The sequence below is a fragment of the Gadus morhua genome, chromosome 12, assembly GCF_902167405.1.
Source record: "Gadus morhua chromosome 12, gadMor3.0, whole genome shotgun sequence".
Lineage (NCBI taxonomy): Eukaryota > Metazoa > Chordata > Actinopteri > Gadiformes > Gadidae > Gadus > Gadus morhua.
The window spans coordinates 23,372,137-23,388,941 of NC_044059.1; the positions used below are offsets into that span (position 1 = coordinate 23,372,137).

General features: G+C 47.4%; 1 protein-coding gene across 1 annotated transcript; it reads right to left on the reverse strand.

Moving 5' to 3' along the window:
• Positions 1-40: 40 nt before the first annotated feature.
• On the reverse strand, positions 41-14,963 carry erich3 (glutamate-rich 3). Its single transcript, XM_030371722.1, has 15 exons — positions 14,774-14,963; positions 13,992-14,085; positions 13,550-13,675; positions 13,097-13,168; positions 12,575-12,703; positions 11,159-11,326; positions 9,744-9,944; positions 9,103-9,283; positions 8,179-8,365; positions 7,444-7,697; positions 7,151-7,294; positions 6,353-6,813; positions 5,434-5,641; positions 4,845-5,248; positions 41-4,754 (listed from the first exon to the last, which is right to left on the reverse strand). Exons 1-15 carry the CDS (start codon positions 14,791-14,793, stop codon positions 1,095-1,097), a joined length of 6,309 nt encoding a protein of 2,102 aa, XP_030227582.1. The 5' UTR covers positions 14,794-14,963; the 3' UTR covers positions 41-1,094.
• Positions 14,964-16,805: the final 1,842 nt, after the last annotated feature.

Sequence of the window (16,805 nt, forward strand, 5' to 3'; positions counted from 1 at the left end):
GCCTTTGATTAAATCATTTTTTTTATTTTGAATGGCCAACTCACACAAGCATTTGCAATTGACTCTGCCAGAGATTACATTTTTGACTTACATTGTTCACAATAATCACACCAATAGAAAATCATTGATATAACTGGAAACAAACAGAGAAAGAGGTAGTTTAAGCGGCAGTTACGACACAAATCAGTGCCTAATGTAAAACATGTCATATGTTACATAGCTACAGTAATTATGCATGTGTAATACTAGTGTGCCTTTTTAATTTGCAATGTTAGTGACTCTCCCAACTAGCTCTATTTCTTGGATGAATTACATATCTTATCAGGATATCATTATAGTTAACCAAAGAATTGATTTAAATATCAATTGACTCAACGCAAAGGCTTTGTGGCTAAACTTTGTGCATAAGAGATGCAATACGATACAGCCAGACACACTGTGAAATAGTGCTTCTAGCAGCCAACGGAGATGTTGAAAGTGTGTTCGGTCCAAAGCAAACTCCGGGAGTCGTAACAATGATAAATTATTCAATGATTTGTGGGGCCTGAGTAGGACAAGTATCTCTTTACAGGGGATAGCGTGTGTGTGTGTGTGTGTGTGTGTGTGTGTGTGTGTGTGTGTGTGTGTGTGTGTGTGTGTGTGTGTGTGTGTGTGTGTGTGTGTGTGTGTGTGTGTGTGTGTGTGTGTGTGTGTGTGTGTGTGTGAGGGGTGGGGGGGGACTATCGGATACCACTCACAAGCTTTGCCATATTGTTTGTTCAGGACAATAAGAGAAGAGATGAGCTGTTCAACAATCACACCTCATTATCAAGCTTCTTTTGTCGCCTACTGATGGATTAAAACCGTTTGAGTTTTAATTATAAACAAACATAACAAGTGTCCTTTCAGGGCTTCCTTAGTCCTTAATAAATATTATATTCTTGGTCATTCAACCAAATAAATGTCAGTACAAAAATATCTGCTATATTGGGGTCCTTAGGATTGTTTTGGTAGTTTCCTCATTACCATCAGATTGCCTTAAACGCTGTGCAAAAGAATGAATATCTTTAAATCTAATTTTTAAAAGTGCTATACATGCTGTGTCGAGTGCGGTGTCAATAGCCACTTCCTGTCTGTGTTGTAAACTGGGGATATGAACTGCGACCAAACAGGGAGGTCTCTTCCACTCTATAGGCGCTCAGCTGGTCCTTACTTACAGTGGGTTTGAAATCCTCAATCAACTGAACCTCTTTGTTCTCGCTGCTCAAACTACCGCTCCTATCCAACGGTTTTGACTGGACCTGAGGTTTATTTTGACCGCCCTCGTCGACACCGTTATCGGACGTCGAGGAAGATGTGAGATTGGTTACAGCTATAAGATCGGTTACGGATGTGACTTCCGTGTTGTCTGCCTCTTTGCTTTCCATTGTTTCTTTGGTGTCGTCAAGTTGTGCCTCTGGCTGGGAGGCTTTCGGTTCCGACAGCCCTCCTGGAGCCTGAAGGGCCTCATCTTCAGTGTCGTCAGGCTGAGGTACATCTTTTATCTCCTCTACCGTTGTTTGGTTTTCCTCTACCTCAGGTTCATCTTTCACTTCTTCCTTCTCTGTTGGGAGCTCAGAGTCAGGCTCGGTGGTGCTCTCAGGTTGGACAGACTCTACGTTATTGTTTTCTCCAATGTCTTCCGTCTCCATTTTGGAACTGTCACAGTGTGCAATGTTCCCCTTGGTAGAGGCATCTTTATCTCTGTCTCCTCCCGATGAGCCAGTGTCGTTTTTGTGCTTCCCTAAAGTGTTCTCTCCCTTGATGTCTGTCCGGTTTGACCCTTCGGTACTCTGGTCTGCCTCTGAAGTGGGTACTACGGTTTTCACTTCAGTTAGCTCCTTCAACTTCTGTTCAACTTCAGCAGGTTCTCTCTCCACCAGGCCTTCGGAAGGATTGCTTCTCAGGTCCGACCGTGCAAGTTCAACTTTGGTATTGTCGGGAGAGTTATTGCTATTTTTTAACAAGGGTTCTCTCTCCTTTTCGTGCTTCTCAATATTTTCCTCATTCTTCTCAGACCTGGTCATGTTTTGAGGCGGGCTTGCAGATTGCAATAGCCCATAGTCAGACGCACCGGCACTGGCATTCGATGGCAACTCTTTCATGTCATCTAGAGATTCAACAAATGTCTCAAAGTACTTTGAAGTTTGATGTAACGTCACCCAGTCTGTGACAAGATTGTCCCTGTTGTCTTTACTCTCCAAGACATCTGCAGTCACAGATTCTTTCTCATTAGTTTCATTGACCTCTAGAAGGCCAGGATCGTCCTTGCCCCACTCTCTGCTCTGTGCTGCCTGACGGACAGCAGGCTGGGCTGGGTCTGCTTCTGGTTTGAACACCACACTTTCGGCTTCCTCCGAAGGTTTGCTTCCTTCTTCTGTGTCTGCACTGTGTTCTCCACTCACAGCACTGGGCTCAACAGCGACAACAGAGTTATGATCGGTGTCTGTGTGGTTGTCGTCGGTATTCAGAATAGACTCTATGATGGATTCTACCTTTTCATCGTCTACGTTGTCTGCTGTATCCACTACTGTAGGTCCGTCAAGGGAATCAACTTTTACGCCGTGATTCTGGTCATCCTTTTTTGTGTTCATTTCTGAACCTTTGCCCTGATTTTCATCTGGGCTTTCATCGTCAATACCTGTGTCTTTTTTGTCAGGAGGCTCCTTGGCTTCCTTGGATTCAGCAGATTCTATGACTTTAGAACCACCCTGCAGCTGTTCTTCCTCCACTTTTGGAACTTGATCAACTCTAGGTCCCTGATCAACATTTTCCGGTAAACTTTGATTGTCTTTTTCCTCATGGTCATTAATGCGATCCTCCTCCTTCTTCTTCTCTTCATTTGGTTCTTCTGAATGCTTAGGATCTATCTTCTCTCCTACCACAACGCGTTTGGCTTGATTGCCCTGGTCTTCAATGTTCTCCTTTGTTTCAGCAGATGTCCCCTGTCCTGCTGCTCCTGAATTTTCTGCAACGTCTTTATCGTCATTATCACCATCGGACCCGGGCATGTTGCCTTTGAGTTCTTTAGCTTCGTCCTCGGGTTGAATCCCTATGGCCTTGTCTGCTTCGAGAGCGTCCCCAACATTTTCTGTTTCAACATTGCTTTCATCTGATGTCTTTTCAGCCTCTGTCACTGGTTCTTGATCCACAGTTGTTTCGGACAGTTTAACAGCAGTCTCAGAGGCTTGTTTCTGGGGGTCATTCTCTTCTACTTGTTCTGCCTGTTTTACAGCTTGGTCTACAGTAGACTGAGAACTTTCTTTGGTATCTACACTGTTTTCTATTTCAGCCACCTGTATTTCGGATCCCTCTACATCAACTTTATTTGAACTGTTTTCATCTCCTGTTTCCTCAATGTCTTTCTCTGGCTTTTCCTCTCTTTGCACATTCTCTTCATCTGCAACTTCACTAGCTTTGTCATATGTTACTTCTAATGTTTCCTTTGCTTCAGCCTTTATGCCATCTTTGGTCCTTTCTGTTGCTTCCATGGCTTCAACTTTCTGAATTGATTCCTCCACTGTTTTACATTCTTCCTCCTCCTCCCTGTCGTTTCCGGTATGTTCTTTGGCCTCCAAATCACTCCCCTCTTCAACCTGCCCTGCCTCACTCTTTTCTACATTATTATCCTTGCCTTCCTCCTGCTTTTCTACATCGTCCTTTTCAACATTGTTCTGCGGTACAGACGTCAGACTTCCGCCCTCCCCTCCTGTATCATGTGTCATTCTGCCTCTTAAGCTCTCCATCTCCTCATGTGAAGCGCTCTCTTCATGTAAATCCTCCACAGGCTCGTCATGGTCTATTTTAGTCCCACTTGTTTCCACTGCTGCTGCTGTCTGTTCGGCTTGAAGCACCGCGGCGGCTCCACTCAGCTCTGATGAGCTACTTGAACTCTCTGCCGGGACTCGGGTCCCTGCCGTCTTCACAGTGGCCTCACCTGCCCCCAGTTTTCCCCTGCCAGTCACAGCTGTCTCTCCACCGCCGATGTCAGCCGGATCGTCCGAGGGCGGGGTGTTGGTGTCCGCCGTTTGACTTGTAGCCACAGTCGAGGGCTGGGTGTTGGTGTCCACTGTTTCACTTGTAGCCACAGTCAACAGCTCATCCAAGGGCTGGGTGTTGGTGCCCGCCGTTTGACTTGTAGCCACAGTCGAGGGCTGGGTGTTGGTGTCCACTGTTTCACTTGTAGCCGCAGTCAACGGCTCCTCCGAGGGCTGGGTGTTGGTGTCCACCGCTTGACTTGTAGCCGACTCTTCCTCTGAGAGCTGGGTGTTGTTGTCCGCCGTTTGACTTGTAGCCGGCTCCTCCGATGGCGGGGTGTTGGTGTCCGCCGTTTGACTTGTAGCCGGCTCCTCCGAGGGCTGGGGGTTCTCGTCCACCGTTTGACTTGTAGCCGCAGTCGACGGCTCCTCGTCTGAGAGCTGGGGGTTCTCGTCCACCGTTTCACTTGTAGCTGCAGCTGACGGCTCCTCCGCGTCTTGTTGCAGAGCGGTTTCAACATCTTTCTTTTCCTCGGGTTCTAATGCGGCCAAGTCCTCATTGGCTTCATTGTTTTTGGCCTCTGGTTGACTGTCGGCCTCCATGCCTTCTTCCTTTTTAACCTCCTCCACCTCCTCCTTAACATCCTCCACCACCTCCTTCACCTCCTCCACATACTCCTTCGACTCCTCCACCGCATCCTCCACCTCCTCCTTCGACTCCTCCACCGCATCCTCCACCTCCTTCACCTCCTCCTCCACCTCCTCCACATCGTCCTTCGACTCCTCCACCTCCTTCACCTCCTCCTCCACCTCCTTCACCTCCTCCACCTCCTTCACCTCCTCCATCACTTCCACCACCTCCTCCTCCGCAGCCTTGTCCCCGGGTTTCGCCGGTTCATCCGCTTGAGGCGTCGCTTCCTGGTTCTCCTCCTCCACCGTCTCCTCAGGCTCCTGGGGTGGAGATGCCTCCATGTCGTCCTTCTCCTCTGAGTCCTCCTTCTCTGTCTCTATCGTTTCCTCTACGGGATCTGCTTCCAATGCAGGCGTCTCTTCTTCTGCTTGCAGTTCTTCGTCTTTCTCCTCGCCGGCTTCTTCGTTGGTTTGCTTTGCTTTGAGTTCTTCCTGGTCGTCCTGCTGCTCGACTGTCTCCTCTTCAACTTCTGCGGCGTCGACGAGGCTGGCCTCACATTTGTTCTCCTCTGGCTGGGTCGGTTCTTGCGTCTCTGAGGTCTCGCAATGAATAGGAGTAGCGTCTAAAAAAACATGACGAAATGTTTGTTATAGAATTAAATTTCCTTTAATCGACAAAAATGTCATCATCCAGGAACCCAATCCTGAATATAATGGCTTTATTCAGGATGTAATTTGAGTACTAAAGGAATATATTAATTGTTAATTTACTGTCAACTGTAATGGAGAACGGCATTCAGAACTTAACCTTTATTGTTTTGCTGGTTGTCTCTACCAGTAAACTCCTCGTCTTCTTCTGTGGTGGTGTCACTGAGTTCTGGTTCAGAGTGGCACTGGCCCTCCGTTAAAATGGCCTCTGCTAGCTTCTCCTGGACAGACTTGGCTGGAGTTACCCGGGAGAGATAAGAACACTGCATGTGCAACACAATCATTCCAACGACGTTCTGCACAGCATGCACAAAGGGAAACGAAAGTCACACGTGGATAATGTTTATTTAATATTGATACATGCAAACCAAATAAAATACAAACAATCAAAGACATGCAAAAGAAGAATAACATGCAGCAAAACATAGAAAATATACGAAATACAAGCTTCATTCTGTAGCACACAACACGATTACAGGAAAATGAAATTTTCCAGATGAAATTAATATCTAAATCCTGAAATAAGAGGCCTTGGTTGGTCTCGTAGTTCTACACCTACTAACATAGGTTTGGTTTCCAACACTAGATAGTGTTACAGTTGTGTGGGGAGGTTATGTGAATCTAAAATATGTTTTTGCATGAAGATATCAAGATATTGATTCATAGAGCACAATTACAACACGACACGAGAGAGCAAACAGACAGGCTTTTGCACAGTGTAATATAAATTGGAAACGTATGAGCACACAGAGCAGAATAACAGAACAAGCAGTTGAACGGCAAACACAGAAATAGAACAAATCAAGCTCAATGTTCAAAGTGTTTTTCCACTATTAATATCAGAATCACATCCACACGAGACACATACCAGATTCATCAAACAATAGTATTTTTTTTGGCGTGGTGGAGGGGGGTGAGGGGGTAATAGCGGAAAAAGCCGACACTGCAATCCAACCAGGTTCACCACAAGGCCAAAAGGACTAGGCAGGCGGAACGGAGTCCGTATGACCTGCTGCTCACTCACCTCTCTCCGGCTCCGCGGGCACCCCTTCCCCTTCCCCGTCGTCTGCCGCCGAAGCGGGGGTGGGGGTGTCCTCGTGTCCCTTACCCTCGCTCCCGGGGGGGACGCTGGTCTCTGACTCCTCCGGCGCCGTCTCCCCCGTGTCCCTCCCGTTACCGCCGTGGTCCTCCGCTTCCTCGGCCGCAGCGGGGGCTGCCGGTGGATCGGGTGGGGGTGATGGTGGTGATGGCGGGGACGATGATGGTGCAGGGATCTCGGTGTCGGGGGTATCCGCTTCGGTCGGGGGGTCTCCGGCCGCGGGTTCGGCGGGGGGTTCCTCTCGGCGGGGCTCCGGAGGGTCAGCGTCTCCTCGGGGGTCTTCAGACTCGGCTGCGTGCCGGTGGTCCCCTTTGGGGTCTTCGTCCTCGCTCGGTCGCTCACTGCTGGAGGACCTGGAGGCTGAGCGGGACCGACTGCCCTCTGGAGAGGGGGAAGTGGTGTGAGGGAGATATTTATTACCTGCATTTTGTTTTGGGAGCTTTTTACCCTGAAGAAAAACCAATGGTGTGAAAGCTAAGGGCTTTCTTTGCGGGCTACATCTTCTTGAGGTACAAAGTTGAGCCCTTTATTTAGAACTCGTACCCATTCACTCTTTAACAGAATAAACTTCAACTTTAACCTTTAGAAAATTCCTTGCAATATATATACGCTCAAGTTGAGTAGCATATACGTTAAATACTTTTCTCAACGTTAAAAAACTGTTTGCGAAAGAGTTATTATGTGACTGCTGACTATTGTTTTGTCCTACTTTGCTCACCATCTCCATCATCGTCTTCACTGTCTGAGGCATACTTGTCCTTCCTCTGCTGTTCTTTGTCACTGGAGTGAGACGGAGCTTTGCTCTGTTTCGCCTTGGAGTTCTCGTCTGCCTCGTCATCTGCTTCGAAATCCTCCTCATAATCTGCAAGAACATACAAACGTGTGCTCCGTTGTTTTAGAAATGTTGTTAGCAGGGAAAGATGGCGGATTGGAAGATTGTTCTTCATAAAAATGGCCTTTTGCCTATTGTCCGATGCCGACGATTCATTCAATCCCTTTCATTCATTGTACCGTCTCTGGGCTTGTCCTCATGTATGATCTCTTCCTTGATGTCCGTCTCCATGTCTTGAGGCTGAGGTGTCCGTGGGTCCGCCGTGGAGGCAGTCCTCTCCTCCTCGTCCTCCTCCACCTCCTCCCTCTCCTTCTCCTCGGCGGTCTCCTTGTGGGCGTCACTGGGACTGCTGGTCGTCTCTGTCTCCGTACCGTCCGTCACCCTCTTCGGAGGAGGGGTGGGCTTCTTGTCCAAGCCCATCGCTATGATACACCTGGACAGGGGAACACATGCCATGATGTCATCCGTGTTCCGGAGCCGGGCCGGGGCCCCAGGGGGCCCATGCCCCCCCCCCCCCCCCAGTATGATTGGTCACCCAGAGCGCGACTCCAACTAAAATGGCTTTTAAATAAGTAACATCAAGCAATAATAATTTTGTAACATATTACATGCACTGCACCGCCCTGCAGAGGTCAAGGTGTTTGAAGGCCCCTCTTATTCCACCCCTACTACATTAGTTGCATTAGTCTGGACACATCACTGTTCAGGAGCTAATTCCTTATGATGCCAATACAACATTAATTTGTAAAAAAGTAAAAAAAAATAAACTCGAGCGAACATGCGAAATGCGCAAATTGGCGTGGGTGGAAAACAGGTGCATAACCGGCGAGATATTTCTGTCTATTCCCGTCTTTGCGTTGCCTTTTACATGCGTTGTTTGCGTTGTTGGTGGCGAATGCACCTTTGATTCTTACTTGTAACAGGGAGACGCTCCCTCCACTCCGGTGAAGCCGAAGTGCTTTCGGCGGCCGGTCAGCCGCGAGCCCCTGCGGTGTTTGAACTCACAGCAGGAGCTGATGCGCTCAACCTGCAGGCCGTTCAGGAAGAAGGTGAGGCTGAAGGGGAAGCCCCGGTGCCGGCGAGACACGAACTGGAACGCTTCTGAGGAGCGGCAGGAGGACATGGCGGGGAGAGGGGTCACTATGGTGGGGGGGGGTTCATCGATATTCTGCGATGGAATGGACACATTGGTACTCGTCGCAGAGTTTAGCTCTATTTAGAATCCATTGACATCTACAAACGGTCATGACTGACAAGGCTGTCAGGTAAGGGTTGTCCTGACCTACCAGCTGTGATGGTATAGTGAATATATTCACTCAACAATTGTATGTGATCGATTGTTCTTCGACATTTATTTCTGTTTGGTTGTTTTTCCTTCTTTCTTTTTTCTGTAAAGCACTTTGTAACTGTTTAGAAAAGCGCTGTATGAAGATTATTATTATTATCATTATATTATTATTATATTCAGGTTATCGTGTACATTAAAGGGGACATATTATACCAACAGGTGTGAGTGTGATTAGCCATTACAAGCCGTTTTCACAAGTGGGCGTGTCCAACTAGATGCGTTCTGTATAGATCAGCCTACCAATTGGACTGTAGCAAAAGTTGCTTATCTATCTGTCATACTTCTAGGTGGACTCGCTCACCTGTAACGGCAAATCACACACCTGCTGGTATAATACGTCACCTTTAAGGCGATTGACACTGACACACACATGTACACACACGCACCCTTGCACACACACACACACACACACACACACACACACACACACACACACACACACACACACACACACACACACACACACACACACACACAGTGTCCTCCTCACCCCCCTCTTGGAGCCGGCCCTTGTACACACAGAGGTTCTCCCCCCCGCAGTGCTGCTGGAAGACCTTGACCTCGTCCCTCAGGTCCACCAGGTCCCGGGACAGGTGCACCGTCTTGCCGCAGTACACCATGTTCACGCCCACTCTGCTCTGGTGCACCGAGCCGCGCAGCATCGGCGGCTCCTGGGGAAGGGGGAGGAAGGAGGACTCCTCACGTCAACATTACATACATACACCTGCTACTCATTGTGCAATAGTCTAGTCCAACAGCATTCACATGAACCACATCATATGAGAGAGAGAGAGAGAGAGAGAGAGAGAGAGAAAAAAAAAAAGAGAGAGAGAGAGAGAGAGAGAGAGAGAGAGAGAGAGAGAGAGAGAGAGAGAGAGAGAGAGAGAGAGAGACGTGCGCGTGGGTTTGTGTGTGTGCGCACACAATCACACACCCACACACAAACAAGCATACGCACACTCATGTCTGAGGCGTGCATTTGCTGGGGCCAGGGAAGTAGGGAAGCGTTGCAACTATTAGATAGCCTTTCCTCCCGACTGCGGAACTAGAGAAGCCAGCCAATTAACCTTTCAGAGAGAGAGATAGAGAGAGAGAGAGAGAGAGAGAGAGAGAGAGAGAGAGATGGCTGACCTCATTGGCGTCGGTGGTGGTGCTGGAGCGTAGTCGACGCCCCCTAACGGTTCCGTTGGAGGTGACCCTCGTCCCCCGGTCTCTCCTCTTGGTGGTGGGGGGCACGGGGGTCACAAAGTTGTTGATGACCGGGAGGCAGTAGGGGGAGACGCCCTGGCAGAGCTCTGCGGTGATGCCGCGCTTCAGTGGGTTCCTGTCGTCCTGGAGGGGGTCATGTGACATGTGACATTAAAAAACACACGAGCTACGGATGGAGAGACGCACACAGATGGATGGGTATAATTTCTGTTCAGCCACAGGCGTAACTTTGCCTCTCCTTGTTATAAAACAACGTGCATCCAAACAACTTCAGCTCATGCAACCTCCCATGTCAGTGTTGCTTTACGAATACTATAGCATATCGGATTATCTGAAAAAATAAATAAGTGTTGTCTTGTAGGCTATAGACTGATTGTCCTGGCTTGCATCCATTCAATATTGTAATGTTATAGGCCTAACTGCCTAGTGAGAAATTTTTGTTCGGTAATGCGCGACAATCGCGAGATGGGAACCCCCACCCGAATATATTGATGGGTATTTCGCACTGGGTGTAAGTCAAGGCATGACAATATGATAACATGAAGCTATAATACCATCAGTGGGGTAAGGTGTGGGGAGCATGCTGTCGGGGCCATCCCTTTATTGGCTTTATTTTTATTTATTTTTATATATATTTTACTCATTTTTTATTTTACTTATTTTATTGTATGACAGTGTTTCTATGTGAAGCACTCTGAGTTTGCCTCGTGTATGAAAAGTGCTACATTAATAAAGTTAAAACAAAATTTAATAGTTGTAGAAAATAACCTATTTAATGTATTGACACACCAGTCTCCTCTCTAGCAGAGTGCCCAGAATACTGTTTCACAGAGCCTTTTAACACATTTTCAAAGAAGAGCCTGCAGCAGAGAGACTCTTCATAACAATGCACACACACACTTACACACGCCTGTGTCCGCATTGTTGTATGTGTAAGAGGGTTGTTTGCATATCTGTGTGTGCGTGTGTGTGTATGGGAGTATATGTGAGTGTGTGAGAATGTGTGTTTGACGTGTGCAAGTGTGTGTGTGTTTGTGTGTGTGTGCACGTGTGTGTGTGTGTGTGTGAGTGTGAGCATATCCAGGTGTCTGAGTGTGTGAGTATATGTGTGTTTGACGTGTGTGTGTGTGTGTGTGTGTGTGTGTGTGTGTGTGTGTGTGTGTGTGTGTGTGTGCGCGTGTGTGTGTGCGTGTGTGTGTGTGTGAGCATATCCAGGTGTCTGAGCGTGTGAGTACTTGTGTGTTTGACGTGTGTGTGTGTGTGTGCGTGCGTGTGTGCGTGCGCGTGTGTGTGTGTGTCTGAGCATATCCAGGTATCTGAGTGTGTGTGTGCCTCACCGGGTTGGTGCCGTCCAGCGGCTGCTGCTGGCGGTGGTCGGCGGAGACGCGGTGCCTGCGGGGGGGCCGGCGCCGCAGCGAGGCGGCGGTGCCGCTGCAGGTGATGGGCTGCAGGCGGGCCGGCCGCAGCACGGTCTCCGGGGCCGTGTGCGGACGAGAGGAGCCCGGCTGCACAGAGAGCCAGGTCAACGTCACAGCTCATCTCTGCTCTGGCACCGCAGTGGGGGAACAAGCTCCCTTCCGGTTTCCCCTACTTGTAATGCTAATGCTAATGATGCTTATCATTCTAATACGAATGATACTAATAATGCTAACAATGATACTATATGTATCATCATATTCAGTTTAAGAGGATAGGTGCCTCTTTTATTTTTTCAAACAAAACATTTCTGCTTCAGTATCCACAAGGGCTGGTGTATATGTATAATTGGATTTAGACGATATCTAATGAACAGAAATTATTGACTCAGGCCAAAAAAAAGTCTGTACAGGAGTATGAAGCTTCTCTCCAGGCAGCGGCTCGTAGACTAAATGTCATACAGTCATCAGATCCTGAACAAGCCCTAACGTGCCGCGGGTTTGAACTGGCTGACGGATACGAGATGAGAGAGGGGATTTAGAGCGGGTAAACAGCTCTGTATCAGCACCAGGTTCAACCACACTCAGACACCCACGACCTCACTGTTTGCTCTCCTCAGACACCGAAGGAAACTGTTAAGCAGTTCACGCTTCGACAGCTACGACAAAATGCACTTAATCTCAGGACTTCCCTTTAAAAACGCCCCCGGGAGCTCAGAGCAAACACGCAGAGTGGCGGAGCTCAGCAGCGCGCACCAGATCATCTCTACCTTTAGCCAGAACACCTCTTAAGCCTGATGGATACTACTACCATGCCCTGTCACTCTGACTGACTGTGTGTTTAACCCAGAACTGTATATCATACAGACAACACCACACACCGCAGGGGCCAACTCAGGTATCGCTGGAAAGTCTAGCCCAAAGGTTCTGTGTTTGAACCCCTACGTCAGCAATACCAGATTTTATTACCCGATAATTCTAGCCGCAGTCTACCTGTAGGCCTCCCTACAGCTCCCTACATCCTCGATAATGACGCGTATCTTTTGCAAGTCAACTTGGATAAAAAGCGTCCTACTTGACGAAATAGTAACTAGAAAGATCGATGCGTATCACAGTAAAGAACAGTGATCCCCTGTTGTTGATGCTAAACTATCCTTTCTATTAATAATTATTGATTGCATTTATATTGTATAGCGCTGTTCAAGGTACCCTAAGCGCTTTACATAGAGAGTAAGTGTGTGTGTGTATGTGTGTGTGGTGGGGGGTTATTATCCACCACCAATACTTCCCTAAGGTCCTTCACCCTGTGTGAGTGCAGAAGGGGGAGGGAGGACTCACAGAATCGCTGGACTCTGAGGGCTCTCCCTCTGGCACAGAGTGCTGTGTGCGGACCCCCCTGGGGCCGGTCGGGGGCCGGGGGGACAGGATCTGGATCAGGTCCTCCTCGTACCTCTTGGAGCGCTCCACCTGTGGGAGAAGGATGGCGGAAGTCCTGGTGGTGCGGAAAGATCGTGTGTTTCTTTGGCTGGTGCAGGGGGCCGTTACGAAGACCAGGCAGTCTTTAAATTGAAGATGATATACATGACAATATAGGGTAACATAGGGTATTTAACATTAGATTTTTGTTGTTTATATGGTTGTGTGATTTATTTGGTCAGTGGATCAGAAGTCTGAGACCTATTGAGGATTCTCAGCAAATTCAATACATGGCATTGACACATTCAACAATATTGGAAGAAATGTACACGCGTTAGACGTCTCAAAACAAAAAACGAATATAACACGACGGATCTCGTTAGGGTGTATATGAGCCGGCACTTAATTCAGCCAATCAGCAGTCTCCGAGCGTCGCTAATGTACCTTCATCTTATGCACTCTTTCTCTCCGAGCAAACTCCTCCAGCCTCCGTTTGATGTCTATTTGATGGACGCGCTACATGGGAAGTACACAGGACAGCATTTGCATAATTAATCATGCAAGGATGTCCGCAGATTAGACGGTGGGGCCTGTTGATGGGCGGTGGTGGTGGTGGTGGTGGTGGAGACGGTGTTGCTGTGTCGGTGGTGCAGTGGCGTGGGTTGGTTGTCGGCGTGGTTTGGGTGGTGGCATTGGCGGCGGTGGTGGGGGTGTCCGCAGTGTCGGTGGTGTTGGCGGAGGTGGTGGTGTGGGTGGTGGTGCTGTGATGTCGGTGGTGGTGGTGATGGTGTCGGGGGGGGGGGGTTGTGGGTGGTGCTGGTGGAAGTGATGGCGGTGTTTGTGCAGCTTGTGGTTGTGATGGTGGTGATGGTGGTGATGGGGTGGGCCCCTTCCTACCTCCATGTCCAGGACCTTGTGGAATATGGCCTGGGCCAGGCATTCTCTCACATGCTTCTGGTGCACTCTATGCATCAGCCTGTTCCTGTACTCTTTGTCCGGGACGATCCGCCCGCTCCTGGTGATCTGAAGGGTGGGCACCATGATGTGAGCAACGACGTGCAGGCTGGGCGATGAAGCTAATGACTTGGATACAAGTGTCTGCTATGTGGACGACTGGTGAAATAACTGACTTTTTCTGTCATAACACATGATTAATTGCATAGTCAAAATCGATGTAATATATAAGTCACAATAGTTAAGTCACCAATTCCAAATACTTGTTTGCATGCGGGGAAACATCAGAGCAGTATAAATCAGTTTGTAGCCAAGAGTTCTGAGTCTGTGTATACATTTTCTTGTTACATCACTGTGTGGTTATCGTCGTTTTAAAGTGCCATACCAGACCAACTCTTTGCAGGTGTCTCCTTATCCGAGTGTTGCTGAAATATCCAGCGAGATGCTTGTCTGTCAGACTATTGTAGGCTGATATCAGTCTGTGTAAGGACGTCCAACATGTGAAACAGAAAACACCTTTAAACTCTTTGCAAAGTAAGCAAACGTTCACTAGTTAAGGAATCCATGACAATGTCTTGTTGTTTGCTTGGTTACCCACCTCATTAACAAATGGTGTTGGAGCTACGACTTGCCTATTCTAGTTGGTCGAGGGGCGCTTTTTTTTCCAATACAGATTTAATTTCCTCAAGCATTTGTGAGAGGGGCCACAAGATCGGACAACTGAGGGGTCCATTACCGGTATCCGATTACCCACAAGAGTTAGTGGGGGGGATGCATATCCCACTTAACCCAGTTGCCCTGTTGTGCCCCTGTCTGTGTCCGGTGCACCAGACGCTATATTCTCCCTAACAGGGTCAACAGCGCGTGTCCAAGACCTGGTTAGCTCAATATCATCCCTCATCCTTCTGATGTCATATTATTCAGACAATGTAGGTCTTAATTTAACCTACACTTCAGTTCAGTGAAATATATTTTTAAGGGTAGCATATTATTCAATGAACTTAGTCCCAACAATAACTTGTGCCACAGACAGTCCTTTAATATAACACAGAAAGTTATTCGAAACAGACCTGTACAGGCTTATATAAGGTAATTGTTTAACGAGACAAGGCTATGTTAAATAAATGACTAACTCCCCATAGCCCTAATAAAATCAATTGCACCTACCCGGGGTTGAGATGACTCATGATTTGAGCCTGTTTCCTCTTGAATGAATAAATCCGGGTGGTTCGAGGCTAGAGACGGAGATGAGACCCTTGCACCGAGAGGAGAGCGGCCGTGTGGCGGTCCGGAGGCGGTGTTAGGTGTACCAGTTGTTTAAGAGAAGCAGCACTTGCATTACTTCTGTCAAGCGGAACCGACATGGCCGTTGCTATGGGAGGTCACATGACAATACTTCCCTGCAGGTTGGTTTACACCAACAAGGCCACCAGGCTGCAAAGTTTATTATCGGCTCTTTTCCCTTGGCCCAATGTGGTCTAATTAGGTATGTATTATTTGTTGTTTTCATTGTCCATAAAAAACTAATATCAAAAGATGATCTAGTTAAGCCCGTTGACTTCATGTGACAAAAACTCGAAATATATGATAACAGCTTGAATGTAATGGGGATTTGTTTAGCTTATATGTGGGTAATACAATTTATTATGAAAATATGTATTTCCAGACAATATTATAGTTGTGTGTATCACATTCTTCAGCAAATATGACTATATGGCCCCCTTGTGGCCGATGAAGTGCAGCTGTTGGCTATTATTGCTATTTTTCTGCAATTACAATCATCATTGATCATCTTAATCTTTTGGTCGCTTCTTCCCTCCTCCTTCCCTGAACCATTGTCGTAATACTCCTGAAGAATGACCTGTATGTAGAGCCGAGGTTGACCTTTCCCGTTTCTGATGGCCTGTCCCCGGCTGGATCTGGCTATCCGTCGACTTTATACCATAAGCAGGCATGGACGGTGATAAACAATGGAGAGCGCCAATACAATATATAAATAGGCTACTTCGTATTAGAATGGCTAGAATTGGCTGGGTTATCAAAGCTTAAAACCCAAAGTGAACCACAGTGGAAGTAGCCTATGCCATTACCCAATTATTTGCCCCAGTACATTTACCATGATAAGATTCGGCCAAATGTCAATATGTCAATGTCATAACATCAGACATTTTGTTGATGTCCGGATATTTCAGTAATCTGTCCACCTTAGATAGCCTATGCATTTGGCTTTTATTCCGTCGTTTCCCCATAATACCCCCTGGTTATTAAACTATGGATTAAATTGAACCTTTAAATCGGCCCAGACTTGCTCTGGTAACTACGACCAGAAGAGGGCGCCCTTGCTCTGAAATGATTGTGGCGGTATTGGTTCTAGCGAGGATTCTAGCTAGAGTAGACCAAATTCTAGTTTTGCTGGAATCAGTGTTGGGTGAGAAGATTGACATGATTAATATTATTTTGATTAATAATATATATTTTTGCATTCAACTTTGCGCACAGGTAAGTAATTTGACAAGGTAAAATAGGAACACGGAGCTGCATACCTTTTCATATACCGTATATACATATATATGTGTGTGTGTATATATATATTTATATCTATACATATTCGACTGCTAATCATATATATATGTGTGTGTATAGTACAATATTTATTACAGCGTCATGCCTGTTTGAACCCCCGCAACTACACACACACACACACACACACACACACACACACACACACACACACACACACACACACACACACACACACACACACACACACACACACACACACACACACACACACACACACACACACACACACACACACACAGGGACCCCCCCCACCCACACAAACTCACACACACACACACACACACACACACGCACACACACAGACCCCCCAACCCAAACAAACACACACACACACACACACACACACACACACACACACACACACACACACACACACACACACACACACACACACACACACACACGCACGCACACACAAACACACACACACACACACACACACACACACACACACACACACACACACAGACACCCCCCCCCCCCCCACACACACACACACACACACACTCACAAACACATACTAACCAAAGTGAAGCTTTTAATATAATTTATTCCACTATTTATATATTATATATTCAGTAAGTAATGCATAAGTACAGCTTGCAGTGTGGCCTTG

Bases quoted from the DNA above. Each gene is read 5' to 3' on its own strand.
- erich3 (XM_030371722.1), bottom strand. From the start codon at position 14,793: ATGAGTCATCTCAACCCCGG. The intron at 11,327-12,574 runs GTGAGTCCTCCC...CTCTCTGTGCAG, and splicing joins CCTCAGAGTCCAGCGATTCT to CCGGGCTCCTCTCGTCCGCA. The intron at 6,814-7,150 runs GTGAGCAAAGTA...CCCCCTCTCCAG, and splicing joins TGAAGACGATGATGGAGATG to AGGGCAGTCGGTCCCGCTCA.